This window comes from Panthera uncia, chromosome A2 (assembly GCF_023721935.1).
Source record: "Panthera uncia isolate 11264 chromosome A2, Puncia_PCG_1.0, whole genome shotgun sequence".
Taxonomy (NCBI): domain Eukaryota; kingdom Metazoa; phylum Chordata; class Mammalia; order Carnivora; family Felidae; genus Panthera; species Panthera uncia.
In genome coordinates, this window is record NC_064816.1 from 55,137,494 (window position 1) to 55,152,769 (window position 15,276).

Sequence of the window (15,276 nt, forward strand, 5' to 3'; positions counted from 1 at the left end):
ACACCTTGTATCCGAGTCCGGGACTGAATTCTAGGGCCTCAGCGGAAGAGAGGGCAGCTGGGGAGAAAGAAGGAAATTCCCTTGCTCCGAGAACAGAAAGAGGGTAGGAGCTGAGGGCAGAGGACGCGGGGCAGAGAATCAATCGGAAGGTGGCGGACAAAGTTGGGGAAAGGGACAGACCGAAGAGGCAGAACTAGAAAGCAAGGCAGAGTCCTCCCAGGCCCAGCCGGGTCGAGCTGGGCCACTCCTGCCACCGCCCTGCCATCGGCGAAGTTTGCTGTAAATACCCTTTCATTGTCGCGCCCAGAATCCCTGGGGCCCTGGCCCCACTCCTCCCTCCAGCCCCGTTTCCCTTCCTTCAAGCCAGGGTTTTGAAGAGGGAGACTTGGCCTTAAAGCTACTTTCAGAACTCATCTCCTTCGGCGGGGAAGCCTCCTCTGGGTCCCTCTTCCTGCCCAGGGTTGGAGCTAAAAGTCACCCCCTGAAGCATCCGGGCCGAGGCAGACGGCTGCCTGATTGGCGCTGGTCCACCCCTGCGTCTCTCCCCTCGACATTATCCGTTAAGCGGGCCGGCGTCTCTCCCTGTCCCCCTTCAGAAGGCCGGGAATGCGTCAACTGTGGGGCCACAGCCACCCCTCTCTGGCGGCGGGACGGCACTGGGCACTACCTGTGCAACGCCTGCGGGCTCTACCACAAGATGAATGGGCAGAACCGGCCACTCATCAAGCCTAAGCGGAGACTGGTAGGCACGGGGCAGCAGGTGGCTGGGGAGGGGGCCGGTGGGCAGCACCCTGACGCTGACCTGGACTGGAGCCGGCAATTTATTTAAAAAATAAGAGTAACACCACCAAACCCTTCAAATGCAGCTGCGTTGCCTCTTGAAATCCTCTTACCATTTAAATCGCTTGGGGTCACCCTTCTTTTAGGCCAGATTTTTTTTCAGGCCAGATTTCCCCCTCTGCAGCCCACCAGGTACCCTCCCCCCACTGAGCTCAGGGATCCCCAAAGTTGAGTGTCCAAGGGCCCAACTCCTGTCCCCTGGCCTCTGTTTAACTCTCTTTAAAAATAGGGCCATGAAGTAATTTTCCTTGTAGCCCAGAACACAGTCTCCTCACGCTTATTTAAATAAAACACACACACCAACCACCAAAAAAACCTGCCCTTTATTATTTTTCCATGGAGTCACCTATACTGTGTATTTTCATTTGAGTGATTTAAAAAAATGCCCTTTCGGATCTCCTGCCGGAGTTTCCTATCCGGACATCTGCAGCCTGAAGATAAGGAAACTTCGCGTATCTGTTTCCGGACTCCGCGAGTTTTAGAGCCTCTCCTCGGCTCAGTCCTGCCTCTCGCTGGGCTGTTTTGAAATTTCTAATACCCTCCGCTCTGCAAATAATGCGTAAAAAGCTAAGAATAATAAATATATTTTTTTCAGGGCGAAGTGATTTATGAGGCTTAAATCGCTGGCCGCTTTGGGGGCCCCCTTTTTTTTCCCCACCCTGAGCACGGGCGGGGTGGGGGCCCCGGGTGGGGGTAGGGGTGGAGGATACGGTGTTGGCCCCTGAGTCAGAATTCCAGCTTCAGGCTGCTTACTCACCCTCACCCTCCCCGCCTCTGAGGCAGCAGACCGGCAGGTCCCTCCGCTGTTGCTGTCGAGGAGGTTGGAGCTCCGGCCTAGGGCCCTCCTGGCCTCTGCTGGTCTCATTCCCCCAACCCCAGCCCTGCTGCCTGCGGTTCACTGGGGAGTGTTGCGGGGTACAGACACATTCTGTCACTGTGGGGCTGGGCCGGTGGGCCCACAAGAGGAGATCTGCTTTCTTGGGTGAAGACTCTCTTACTTTCTCTCACTTTTCCCTTTTCCAGAAACCAGGCACTTATTCCCAGACATCTCTAGCCTGCATTCCCTGAGGGGCTGCGGGGCAGTGAGCACTCTGGTTTGGGGTACAGGGTGTGGGACAGACCAGCATTGCGGTGATGGAAATGTTCTGGATCTGCACTGCCCACTATGGTTGGGGCAGTGGATTCCTTGAAATGTGGCTGTGCAAAGGAAGGAACGAAGTTCTAATTTTATTAAATCGTAGTTCAGTTGAATTTAAACAGCCCCACCTGGCTAGTGGCGATCATATTGGACGGTGCCGCTCTAGACTCCCTAAACATTTGACGTCCCTGCCCTGGCCTCAGGCGAGGTCACACCCAGGACTGTGGGTCGTGGAGAGTCGTGCGGACATGTGAGCCAGGCTTCTAAACCAAAGAGCCCTTCTCAGGACCTCAGTTTCCCCTTTTATAGAGTTAGTTTAAGGGTTGGGGGCGGTGGCTGATTTTTCTCTTCAGCTCTTGCGCCCCTGTTGATTCTGAGATCAGGCTTCTGAGAGTTCTTTATTCTGAGTTCTGCGATGGCTTAGGTCTCAAATTCTAAAATTCCATGGCTTCTGAGATGCTTGGATTCCCCTGTGAGATTTCCCGCTCCTGGGCTAAGTTGGCAGGGACGGGGGGTTGTGGTGAGGGTCGGGGAGGGAGGTCGAGGTGGGGCGTGGGAGCCCAGCCTGCTGACGCCACCCTCCCCTCCCAGTCAGCCGCCAGGAGAGCCGGCACCTGTTGTGCAAATTGTCAGACGACAACCACCACCTTATGGCGCCGAAACGCCAACGGGGACCCTGTCTGCAACGCCTGTGGCCTCTACTACAAGCTGCACAATGTGAGTCCGCCCCTCCCCGGCCCGCCCCGCCCCTCCCCGGGGACCGCGGCTCTTTGTGCTGCCAGGCGCGGGGCCCCAGCCACAATCTCCAGCGTGGCTTGGCTTGGGAGGCGGCTGTTCCCCTGGCGGGCAAGCCCCAAGTGCCAGAAGGGCTTCCCATAAGAGGGGGCAAGCTGGCTGCAAGTGTGGCCTCCACAGTGGCGGTCTGGGGAAGTGGTGTCTTTTTAAAACAAAAGGTGGGTGTGGAGTTCGGTTGTGTCGATGGGGGGCAGTGCTGGCACTTAGTGGGCTCAACGGCCTGGCCTGCGGGTCCCACACAGTGAAAGAGACCTTTCTTGAAAGGGCGGCAGGCTGATGGGAAGACCCTGGCGGGCCGAGGGCGTTTGCAAGTGGGGTCCCGAGCCCAGACCCGCCTTTGGCGCCATGTGGAAGCTGGGGGGTGGGGTCTTGTTCTGGGAAGGGAACTAGACCCCCCTGACAGTTTTGTGGTTGCCCCCAGGTGAACAGGCCGCTGACCATGAAGAAGGAAGGGATCCAGACTAGGAACCGGAAGATGTCCACCAAGTCCAAGAAGAACAAGAAAGGTGCAGAGTGCTTCGAGGAGCTGTCCAAGTGCATGCAGGAGAAGGCCTCCCCCTTCAGCGCCGCCGCCCTGGCTGGACACATGGCGCCTGTGGGCCACCTCCCACCCTTCAGCCACTCGGGACACATCTTGCCCACCCCAACGCCCATCCACCCCTCCTCCAGTCTCTCCTTTGGCCACCCCCACCCATCCAGCATGGTGACCGCCATGGGCTAGGGACGGCCCCCCACAAATGGACGGACAGATGCCCAGGAGAGTGGCCCGCGGTGCGAGGCTGGGCGCCCCTAGGCGGGGGGGGGGGGGGGGGGGGGGGGGCAAACCCTTAGCTGCCTGCCCTTCCCTGAAGACTGATGGCACTCCCGCCAGCCCAGTCGGAGCCCCAAGCTGCCTCTCCTGTGGGTGCTCCACTCGGCCGTCAGCGGTCACGGTGAAGATCCTCACCCAGGCTGGGGGGCGGCCTTGGCCCGGCTTCCTGCCCAGGTGGGGTTTCCATCACGGACGATTGTTTGGAGAACAGAACGGACAACTTTTTGAAGAGAAAAGGAGGGAGGCAGGGGACAAATGAAGAAGACCGTTTTGGGGAGGAGAAGGGAGTAGGCAAAAGTAATTTATTTTGCTCTTGTTTCTAACAAGGACTGGGAGACTTGGAGGTCCGAGCAGCCCTAGGTTCTCTGGGTCTTTTGCGTCAAGTACCGCTTGGCCCACCTGCTTGCTAGGGCTCTGGGGGCAGGTGTGTGGGGCCCTCGGCCTGCACCTTCCCCTCTGGCTTCCCTCTCTGAAACAGCTGGAGCTCAGGTTGGGCTGAGCCAGTATAGCCGGACCACCACCGGCCCGGGGAGGCTGAGCGGTGTGTGCTCTGGCGGCCCGGCCCTGGAGGGCAGAGACAATCATGGGCGGTCCTGCGCAGATTCCCAGGCCAGGGCTGGGTCACAGGAAGGAAACAACATTTTCTTGAGAGGGGAAATGTCTCCCAGATTGCTCCCCTGGCTCTGAGGCCGAAGCTGGTGTGACCCGTGTCCCCCTAACGAGCCTGAGCCACAGCCTGACTCCTCTGCCAGGTGGACCCCTGTACATAACATCCTTTTTCTGCTCACCCCTCGACCCCCTTCCCTCCCACTCTGAGACAAAAGAAAAAAAAAAATATATATATATATACAAAAGACTGCATAAGCTTAACTCGCTGAGGAGTTAGTTGTTTTATTTTTAAACTCATTTTGGGTCCAGTCAATTGTACGTTGCCACGGAAGCCCTTGCTGTGGAAAGGAATAAAACCTACAAACCAAGGCTGTAGCTTCGCAATTATTTTTGGAAAAGTTCTTGGATCCCACAGCCCTCGAACGGGGAGCCGGGGGCCTGGGGAGGGGCTTTGGCTGCTCTTGGCCTCCAGGGGCTGGTCTGGCAGGTGGCAGAGGCAGGAGTTGGGGGGTGGGTCCAGGGAGAGGCCACGACCCTGCCGGGGTCCCTGGAGACGCCTGGGTTGTGCCCTGCTTTGCTGTGGCTGTCTGGATCCTTCCCAAGGTACAGCTGTACATAACCGTGTCCGAGCTTAGATTCTGTATGCGGAGGTGGTGGGGTGCGGCGGCCGGCGAGGGCCGGCCCAGGACCAGGATTGTGCTGATGTAGTCGACCAAGTGCAATATGGGTAGGCGATCGCTGCGGGGGCACCACAGCCAGAAGTAACTTATTTTGTACTAGTATCCGCATAAGAAAAAGAATCCGCAGTATTTTCTGTTTTTATGTTTTATTTGGCTTGTTTTATTTTGGATTAGTGAACTAAGTTATTGTTAATTATGTACAACATTTATATATTGTCTGTAAAAAAATTGTATGCTATCCTCTTATTCCTTTGAAGTGAATACTGTTAAGAATAATAAAATACTTTTTGTGAATGCCTCTGGCCGATCTTGTGGGCTCCCAGGCTGCTGAGTCCTGTGTGTGGAGGTTAGTGGTCAGACCTAACGGGTTCTGCGGCCCAGTGATTTGGAGAGAAGGGCTCCTGTCTGGCTGGGGTCTGAGACCCTGATGCCCCTCCCCTGCATTGCTCCCATCTGAATTTCCTCATTGTCACCTCATTGGGGGTCCTGATGGCTGGGTGGATACTGGGGATACAAGGGGAGGCCATGGTTTCTCCAGCCTTTGGCCTACACACTGATCCTTTTCCTGGGACTCTTGTAGAAGACTGCCTCCGCCCCTGTCCCCATCCACTTCCTCCCAGATGATCAGCTCTTGTTTCTGTCCTCTCTGGTCCTCAATATTCCTGTTCATTGACAAACCTGATCACCAGTGTTTTTGATCACTGATGTCATTGACAGCTGTCATCCTCAATCAATGAGGTTGGTCATTGGAGATAGCCACCATGACTGATATTTGTGGTCAGTGAAGTGTCTGATCACCAGAGCCTGTGACCATAGACATCTGGTTACTATAACACTGGTCACCAACACTCAGTCAACCAATGTTTTATCAATGCCTCTGACAGTGACATGTCTGGTCACGGACAGCCACAAAATGTGATCACCAGGGTCTCCAGGGACTGTTTTGGCTCGCTGGTAACATACCTGGTCATGAGTATCTCCTACCACCGATCAGCACCTCTATTCATTGATATTTATATTCAGTGTGTCTGGCGCCAACATCTCTGACCACCACTGCATTTTCCTAGTACTTCTATTCACCATGTTGTGATCACTGGTGCCTCTTGTCACTCATGTTCCTGATTTCCAATTGTGCTGGTCCCCAATGCACTCAGTCATCAATGTCTTAGTTCACCAAGAAACATGACCATCAATGTCACTGATCAATGGTTTTCTAATAGTTGATAGATCTGAGCACTCACATGTGTCTCCAATATCACCAATCACACTATTTTCCTCACCGGTGTCTCCTTAACAATGACTTTGGTCACTTGTCTCCGGTCACCAACATCTCTAACCAACAAGGTGCCTGATGACCAATATCACTGATCATGGGATCCTCTTCTATCAAATTTTCTTGACTGTCCGTGTGGTCACCAGTGGCTCTGGTGCCCAACATCCCTGTCTCCTCAGTGCTAATCACCCAGCTTTCTAGTGTCCAGCATAGGGGTTGTGGAGTCTTATCTTCCAGGACCCTTATGACCAGTGTCCCTTATATCCTGATCACCAGGAACACTGACTGCCAGCCCCCTGGTCATCGGTATCACCAGTCACCTGTGTCTCCGGTCACTAAATTCTCTAACCATTGCTGCCTTTGGTCCCCAGTAGATCACCCACCACCAGGATCTCTGGATGCCTCTAGCCCTTGAATGTGATCACTGATGTCCCCTCTACATTCAGTCGTCAAGAATATGAGCACCAGATACTTCCTTCACAAACATTCCTGTGGCTCACACCCTTAGTCCCCCATGTCCCAGAACAATGATGAATGATATATGCAATCAACGATCCTGCTGATCACCAAGACCTCTGAACACCACCTCCTGATCCTCAATGTACAGCCACCACCTCTGATCACGTGCTTGAATGATGTCATCTCCCATGACGCCACTGTCTCTAATTACATTACTCTATTCATATGTCTCTGATGGATGACTCCTTTTGGCCCTAATCACCATCTCTGGTACCCTGAGTCCTTGACGATTAGGCTTTCTGATGGCCAACCTCCTTGTTCTCTGGCAGCCCTGATGTCTACGTGAGCCAGGAGGCCCTCCTGTCATTCTTCCCATTGCAGACTGCCGGTGCTGGCAGGGTGCTTGCTTGGGGCTGGGGAAGCAATAGTCCCGTGGAGGCCAGCATGCCTCCTGTGAAGTCCCAGATACCTCAGCCCAGCAGGACAGAGTGGGAGGAGCGTCCCTGGGTCTCTGACTCAGGAGCCCTCTGCTCCTGCTCTGCCACCATCACCCTGCACACGTCCTTTTCCTGTAGAATGGACACCTAGAGCAGGCAGGAACTGACCTGGTGTGTAGCTGGATGTGCACTTGCCTGCCCATCTGAATCCATAGTGGCCTTCTCAGCCCTTCCCCAGCTCACAGCATTCTGGCCCACCCTCCCCCATCAGCTATTATACCCACACTGAGGGCAGGGATGGTCGTGCCCTTCTGTGCCCTGGCTCTTGATGGTGGGATTGTGTGTCTATATGATCATGTACTCAAGTGAGCACGTATGTGTGCCTGCGATCCCTTCGTCCACACCTGGCCGTGTTCTAGGCACGGGGGCTACACCACCCGATGAAACAAACAAGAATTCCTCCCCGTGAGCAGTTGACACAGTAACGACTCTACCTGGCCTCTGGCAAACGGTGCTATTACCTGGCCCCAAATCCAGAACCAGAACCTGGGAGTCCAGAGTTTTGAGTCCACAACTCTGTACCCCAGTACTCAGGAAGCAGACCCAAAACAGAGCACAGCGGCTGTCCTCCCAAATCCAGAATTTAGAACTTGGAGCTCAGAATCCAGAACTTACATCCAAGAACTCTGAGATGGTGGCTTAGAAGTTGAACCTCAGAATCCAGATCCCAGAACACGGAGCCCAGGACCTAGGGACCTGAGCATGGACCCCCCAAATTCACAGCCTAGAGCGTGGGGCTCGGAACCCAGAGTGTAGCACCAAGGACGTGGAGCCCAGGGCCTAGACTCGATATCCCCGAGCTGGACCTGAAGACCAGAACCCAGAGCCCAGAAGAACCACAGAAAGACCCCCCCCTGCCCACCCCTGTTTCTCTATTACTACCCTGGTCTTATTTCCTTCCTACTGCCAAGCAATATTTTGGGAGCACCCAGTGCCAGAAGCAGCCAGCAAGAAATAAACAGATGATCGGATCCCCTCTCCCTGCCATGTCAGGTCCAAGAGAGCAGGGACTGTGTCTGTCACTCTTGTGTCTCCATTGTCTCTAACGGGTCTGCAGTAGGTGCTTCCCAAATGTCTGTCGAATGGATTCATTCACTTCTCCCGAATGTTTGTCGACCCTGGTAGTTGTTGGCGTTCTGGTGGGGACAAAACACACACGTCTTGTCCCCATGAATCCGCTCTCTCTGGCTGCCAGGAAACTCACGGAGGGAAGGGGTTGTTTCTGACAAAGCCAGCAGCCAGAGCTGGGGAAGACTGTGGGGGTAGGGATGGTGTCCGGTGAGCGACCACCAGGAGCGGGGGAGGTATGGTGGCTTCGGAGGCCCTAAGTTCAAGCCCCAGGCACTCGTGCCACTACAGTTTCTGTTCCCTCTTCCATAAAATAATCAGGGCTAACAATGACTCCTGCTGCCCGAGTCATTGTGCGGGTAAATAGTTTCGATTCTGTGGCCTCAAAGCTCCCGGGCAGGGCAGGGCAGGGCAGGCAGGCAGGCCAAGTGTCGCAAGTGGCCGCCTTAGCTGGGAGATGGTGCCTTTATGATTCCGCGGGGGCCTGGCGCCAGGGCGCCTGGGGTGGGTTGGCCTTTGTTCCATCTGTTTGCACCCAGGTGGGGCTGCCTGGCCCAGGGCCCCTTCCTCCCTTCCTTCTACAGAGACGCTTCCAGGCCCAGCTTCTTATTCCCATTTTCTGTAGTGAGAAACCAAGCCCCCTTTTGTAATTCATAGAGACCATCTCAGTCCTTCCCCAGAAATTCCTCCCACCTCCTGGTGACCACCACTAGAAACAGTCAGTGGACACTGCCCCAGGGGAATAAGATTTGGGAGGAATGTCTGCCATCCACCTGATGGAAAGGAAGGACGAATCCCCCGAGAGGCAAGGAAGAAGGCAAACACCCAGAGAGCTTCTCCTAAGGTGAGTGGACCGCCCTAAGTGACTTCATAGCACCAGGCAGTAGATCAAAAGTCCACTGTGCGTGGGGTTTTTTTAAAGCAAAATGATAAAATAATTCCAAACTTCATCTGCAAAAACTAACAAGACCAGCACAAGTCAGAAAATTAAGGAACATAAAAGCGAGGTGTATGTGTAAAGCATTCCAATATTAAACAAGATTCTATGATCACAATCTCTTTTTTCTTTCTTTCTTTCTTTCTTTCTTTCTTTCTTCTTTCTTTCGTTTTTAAATTTATTTTTCAGAGACAGAGACAGAGACAGAGTGTGAGCAGGGGAGGGGCAGAGAGAGAGGGACACGCAGAATCCGAAGCAGGCTCCAGGCTCTGAGCTGTCAGCACAGAGCTCGACGCAGGGCTCGAACCCACGAACCGCGAGATCATGACCTGAACTGAAGTCGGCTGCTTAACTGACTGAATCACCCAGGTGTCCCAATCACAATCTTTCAAACCTTGTGGTTCTACTGTAAGAATCAGGAGATCAGTGGCTCAGACTCCAGTAAGCCCAAAATAGACCCTAGGATTTACAAGATCGTGGATGATGAAGGAGGTATCCTGAGTCAGTGCAAGGGGGAAGGATTATTCAAGCAAGGGGAGTTGGAAAAACTCACTGGTTAGCATCTCACTGAGGGAACACCTAACTCAGAGATCTGAAACCAGCAGCATGGGGCCTTATCCAGCCAGCAGACAAATTTTGCTTGGCTGCATGATGTTTTGCAAAAGTATAGGTGTGTTGCAAACGATTTTGAGTCAGGTGAGTCACTTAAAAATGGGCAGAAGGTCTGGTTCTGAGGGGACTCTTATGTCTGCAGGGCCATTTTTCCATCTTTCCCCTCAGGAAAAGTACGTGGGTTCGAGCCCCCCGTCAGGCTCTTTGCTGACAGCTCAGAGCCTGGAGCCTGCTTTGGATTCTGTGTCTCCCTCTCTTTCTGCCCCTCGCCCACTCACACCATGTCTCTCTCTGTCTCTCAAAAATGAATAAACGTTAGAAAAAAATTTTTAAATGTTTGTGTAGATATGGAAAATAATGGAAGATATATACCTAATGAATAATAGTTGTTAGTTTGGGGAAGTGTGATAGTCTGGGGATGGGGGAGAGGGTAATTTTGGACTTTATAAATTTGTGCTATTATTATTATTATTGTTGTTATTTTTAACTTTAAGAAAGAGAGGGAGAGAGATGGGCAGAGGGAGAGAGAGAATCTTGTGGAGTCAGACAGGGGTTTGATCCCACTACCTTGGGATCATGACCTGAGCCAAAGTTAAGAGTGGGATACTCAACTGAGCCACCCAGATGCCCCTGTGCTATTATTTTACTGTGTTACGACTTTGTGCCGCCTTTGTAACATAAAAAATAAAGAATCATCACAAACACCTGTGTTCTTTTCTCTGCCTTATTTCTGACTGGTCTTTCTCCCTGACATGTCTTCCCCTTCATCCTTCAAAACCCCAGAGAGCCTAGAGAAAACCTTGAGTTCTCCTTTTCCTTAGCCCTTCAGGGCCTCCCCAGGCCCTAACCGATGTCCCTCAAGGACAAGGCCTGGGTGTGGTGCAGACACCCTTGCCTCTCCCTTGCTGTGCAGCCCTAAGGAAGTGGATTAGCTTCTCTGAATCCTGACTCCTCACCAGTAAAATGTGACCACACCTTGCAGGGTTGTTTTACGGATGAGGGGGCCAAGGGGTCTCAGTCCTTGGAGAGCCTACCTAGCAAGGAGATATCCTTCTGATGCTATTTCAGCCCACTGCTCTTCAGACAGAGTTCCCTTCTCTACTAGAAGTGTCTCTACTCCTACTCAGTGTCCTTCTCTACTCCTAGAAGTGGGCAAGCCGCCTGACCTTCCTGTTCTTCCTTCCCACACGTCCCCTAAGGCTGTCAGGGTCTCTTAGGAGTGCCAGTGGGATACACCTGGCTACTTAGTAGGTGTTTTCAGTATTTCCCCCCCAGTCTGCCCCCAACCAGTCGGGGTCCCCACAGATCATCCCTCCTGTACACCTGGGGAAACTGAGGGCCAGGCAGGGATGGGGGTCTCATTTCCTGGGGATGGGGGAGAACAGGATGGCTCCCTCTGGTATGCAGGCTAGCGGTGGGGGGGTTTCCTTCTTGAAGAGGGGACTTGGCGGACCCTTTGCAGCTGTTTCCTTCCGCCGTCCCATCTGTCCCTCCCCAGCCCGCACTGCGGGGCTCCCTCGGGGACCCTGGGAAAACATTGTCCCTCTCCTTCTCCCCACCCCTCCCACCCGGGTTTGGCTGTACTGATTTGGGGTGGGGCTGTGATCCAGGTCTCCCAGGCTTTGAGGGGCTGCTGGGATGGGCCCCTCCCTTTCCTTAGAATTCAGGAACGGAGGGGACGTTTTTACACAAGCGCACAACACACTGCATCACTGCCGATACCGTCCGGACAACATCGGAGCGTCTCCTCTGCACCTCACACTGCCCCGTGCTGTCCCTTCGCCTGCTGTAGCGCCAGCCTCCTCCCTGGCCCTTGCCCCCGGCTGGTGCCCTGCAACTTGTCTCTTCCGCCAAAGGGATCTTTCTTAACCTTTTTATTTCAATGATGAAATATTTCAAACACCCACAAAGATAGCTAATACTAGAATAAATACCATGGTACCCCCCGGTATTGGTTTTCTTTTTAAAAAAATTTTTTTAATGTTTATTTATTTTTGAGAGAGAGAGAGAGAACACGAGCAGGAGAGGGGCATGGAGAGAGGGAGACACAGAATCCAAAGTAGGCTTTGGGCTCTGAGCTGTCAACATAGAGCCGGATATGGGGCTCGAACCCACGAACTGTGAGATCGTGACCTGAGCTGAAGTCAGATGCTCAACCGACTGAGCCACCTGGGCGGCCCTAGTTTTCTAAGCTGCACAGCAAATCCCAGACTCGGCAGCTTAAAACCACGCACACAGTGCAGAAGCCCAGGCGTGGCTTAGTGGGGTCCCACAAGGCTGCCCTCAAGGCATTGAACAGGACTGGGGTCTCGGCAGAGGCTTAACTAGGGAAGGGTCTGCTCTGCTACCAACCTCGCTCAGGTTCTGGCACAACTGAGGACCCTGTGGCCGTAGGATTCACAGCAGCTTGCTCCTTCAAAGCCAGCAACACACACTCTGCAGGAGAGTGGCCAACACCAGGGAGTTTTATATAATGTCCCGCAATCCCGGGAATGACATCCTATCACCTTTGCCGTATTCTATTGGTGATATACATGTCCCAGGTCCTGCTTACCTTCCAGGCTGCAGACACCAGGAGGCAGGAGAACCGAGGCAGCTTGCAGTCCCTCTGATGCCCCCTCATCTCATGTTAAGAAAGAAAACATCACAGGGGCGCCTGGGTGGCTCAGTCAGTTAAGCGACAGACTTCCTGTCAGGTGGTGATCTCGCGGTTTGTGGGTTCGAGCCTCGCGTCGAGCTCTGTGATGACAGCTCGATGCCTGGAGCCTGCTTCGGATTCTGTGTCTTCCTCTCTCTCTCTGCTCCTCTCCTGCTTGTGCTCTGTCTCATTTGGTTTATTTACCCCCCCCCCAAAAAATAGAGAAAACATTACAGGTGTATTGAACCCTCTGAACCTTCTTACCTGCCTTCCTTCCCTGAAGTAGCTAGGGGCTTGATGACTCCCATGTAGGTTACATTTTTTTGCTACATGTGTATGAATCCTTATGCCATAGCTCACGTTATTCTGCACGTTTTTACATTTTGCACAAATGGTATCTTAACAGTAGGTTTTTTTTTCTATGACTTACTTTTTTTGGTTTACTATCACGTTTATGATATTCTTTCACACGAATATATGAAGTTCTGTTCCATTCATGTTTCGCTGCGGTATATACTATGTCATCGTATAAATATAACACAATGTATTTGCCAATCCTCCTGTTTTCTATTATTTAATTTTTTAATGTTTATTATTTTTCAGAGAGAGGGAGAGAGAGAGAGAGAGAGAGAGAGAGAGAACAAGCAGGGGAGGGGCAGAGAGAGAGGGAGACACAGATCTGAAGCAGGATCCAGACTCCGAGCTGTCAGCACAGAGCCTGATGTGGGGCTCAAACTCACAGACTGTGAGATCATGACCTGAGCTGAAGTCGGATGCTCAACCGACTAAGCCACCCAGGCACCCCCCTTCTGTGTTGTATTATAAAGAGAGCATATGCTTGCTGTTCTCATCCCTCCTCCATGCATGAGGGTTTCTCTGGGCACAGAAGCCTAGAAGTGGAATTGCTGAGTCAAAGGATTTAGTACCCTCACATCTCCAAGATAAGGCCAAAGAATTTTCCAGACTCGTTGTTCCCATTGACACTCCCACCAGCAGGGCAGGGAATCCCCGTTGCTCTATCCACATCCTTGCCAGCACTTGGTAATGTCTGCCTTTTACATGGTTACCAGTTTGTTGGGCGTGAAATGGAACATCATTGTTGTAGAGAGATTATTCTAGAACATGCCATTGATCACATTCTCCTTGTGCTTCAAATCCACCCGAGGGCTCCCCAGCTCGGGACCTGATCCAAGCTCTTGAGTTTGGCATCTGAGCCTTGCATGACCTTTGCACCCCCATAGGCCCTGCCCCCTCATTGTCTCCTCAGTCCCAGGCACAATAGACCACAGACGAGGCTCTCCCACCACGCGAGGCTTTGTGCTCACTGCTCCCTCTGCGTGAAACCACCCCCCTGTATCAAGGCCCCTGCTTTATTAAGAAATAAATAACCAAACAGACCGCCTGTATGTTTTGAACGTTCACATTAAAGAAATGAATGCCTTAGGCACAGTAAAAACACAAATGCAATATAACCGTACTTTTCAAATGGTGGCTTCAGGGTTCAGACCAGAGTTCTCCACCTCGATAGCACTGACGCTGGGGACTGGATCATTATTTGTGGTGGAAGGTTGTCCTGTACCTCGTAGGATGTTTGGTGGCATCCCTGACCCCGCCCCACGAGATGCCAATAGCAACCCTACCCCCTTGTCATGACAATTAAAAATGTCTCCTGTCATTGTCCCCTGGGGAGGGAGGGCTGACCCTGTTGAGAGCACTGATTTAGGAAGAGGTTCATTTATAATGCACTCCGTAGTCTGAAAGTGCTTACAGCCCTATGATGAACATTTTCTTCCCACCTGGAAATACTGTTTTTTTCCACGACCGAGCAATTTATACCCTTGGGAAAAGACATCCAGAGTCTAAATCCGAGGACCTTCATATGTGTGAGGCTAATGTCACCTCTCTCAATAGACCCTGCTGGAACTGCCCTGTTTAAGCCCTGCCCAGATGTCACCCCAGGTGTCTCCAATGCTTGTTGCAGCTGCCTTCACGTGTTTGTGGGTCTCTGCTCCTTTCCCACAGCCTGGGATTGGGAGGGCCCTCTGTGGGTGTGGGTGACACAGCTGAATTCTGCTCTGTTTCCAGCTCGCACCTGCACCAGCGCAGAAAGATGTGTGGATCTGAATTGCGAATTGCATGGAAGTCACCTAGGCCCTTCTCCAGTTGACCCAGTGAAACCCAGATGTGTGCTGGGACCCTGGTGAGCAGGCCTGGAGAGGGGATATGGGAAGGTCAGGGTGAGGAAGAAGGAAACAGTTCTGGCCAGAGAGGTGGGCCAGACCTCCCCAGTGTGGGTGGGCAGGGGCATCTTTGGAGACACCGTACCCTCAATGCACAGCAGGGCTGCAGGCCTTGTGGGAGGCACCTGTGTGCCTGTGTGTACACGTGGACACTTGTGTTCGTGTGTATAGGCACACACATATTGCGTGGGGGCATGGATGCCTGACATGCATGTGGAGGTGGGTGGGGCCCTATCTGCCTACCCTGTCTGAAAGAGAAGGCTTGTCATCCTCCTTCTTCTTTGTTTTTCCTCATGGCAGCTATCACTACCTGACATTATATTATGTTTATTTATTATTAGTTTCTTGTGTCTCTCCCGCTAGCTGTCAACTCCATGAGGGCAACGCCCTGGCTAGTGTGTTCACTGGCATATATACCTGCAGCACCCAGAGGAGTGCCTGGCTTATAGTACATGTATGCATAGGTGCTCAAGAAACATATGGGATAAGTGGTTGGATGGATAGATGAAGGGCTGGCTGGCTGGATAAGTAAGTGGATGGATGGATGGATGGGTAGATGGATGGACAAGGAAGTGGATGGATGGATGGATGGATGGGTGGATAGGTGGATGGATGTATGGATGGATGGATGAGTGGATGGATGGATAGGTGGATGGATGGATGGCTGGATGGGTGGATA

General features: G+C 52.7%; 1 protein-coding gene across 2 annotated transcripts in view; it reads left to right on the forward strand.

The window, feature by feature from the left end:
- Positions 1–15,276, forward strand: part of GATA2 (GATA binding protein 2) — an 89,867-nt gene that overhangs the window by 3,434 nt on the left and 71,157 nt on the right. Inside the window, exons 4-6 of one of the 2 annotated variants that reach the window (XM_049641113.1) lie at positions 597–742; positions 2,570–2,695; positions 3,195–5,235. In XM_049641113.1, coding sequence (XP_049497070.1) covers positions 597–742; positions 2,570–2,695; positions 3,195–3,494 — 572 coding nt within the window. In that variant the 3' untranslated portion in view covers positions 3,495–5,235. Of the gene's footprint in view, positions 1–596; positions 743–2,569; positions 2,700–3,194; positions 5,236–15,276 lie in introns of those variants that run through there. The other variant, XM_049641114.1, reaches the window with a different exon arrangement.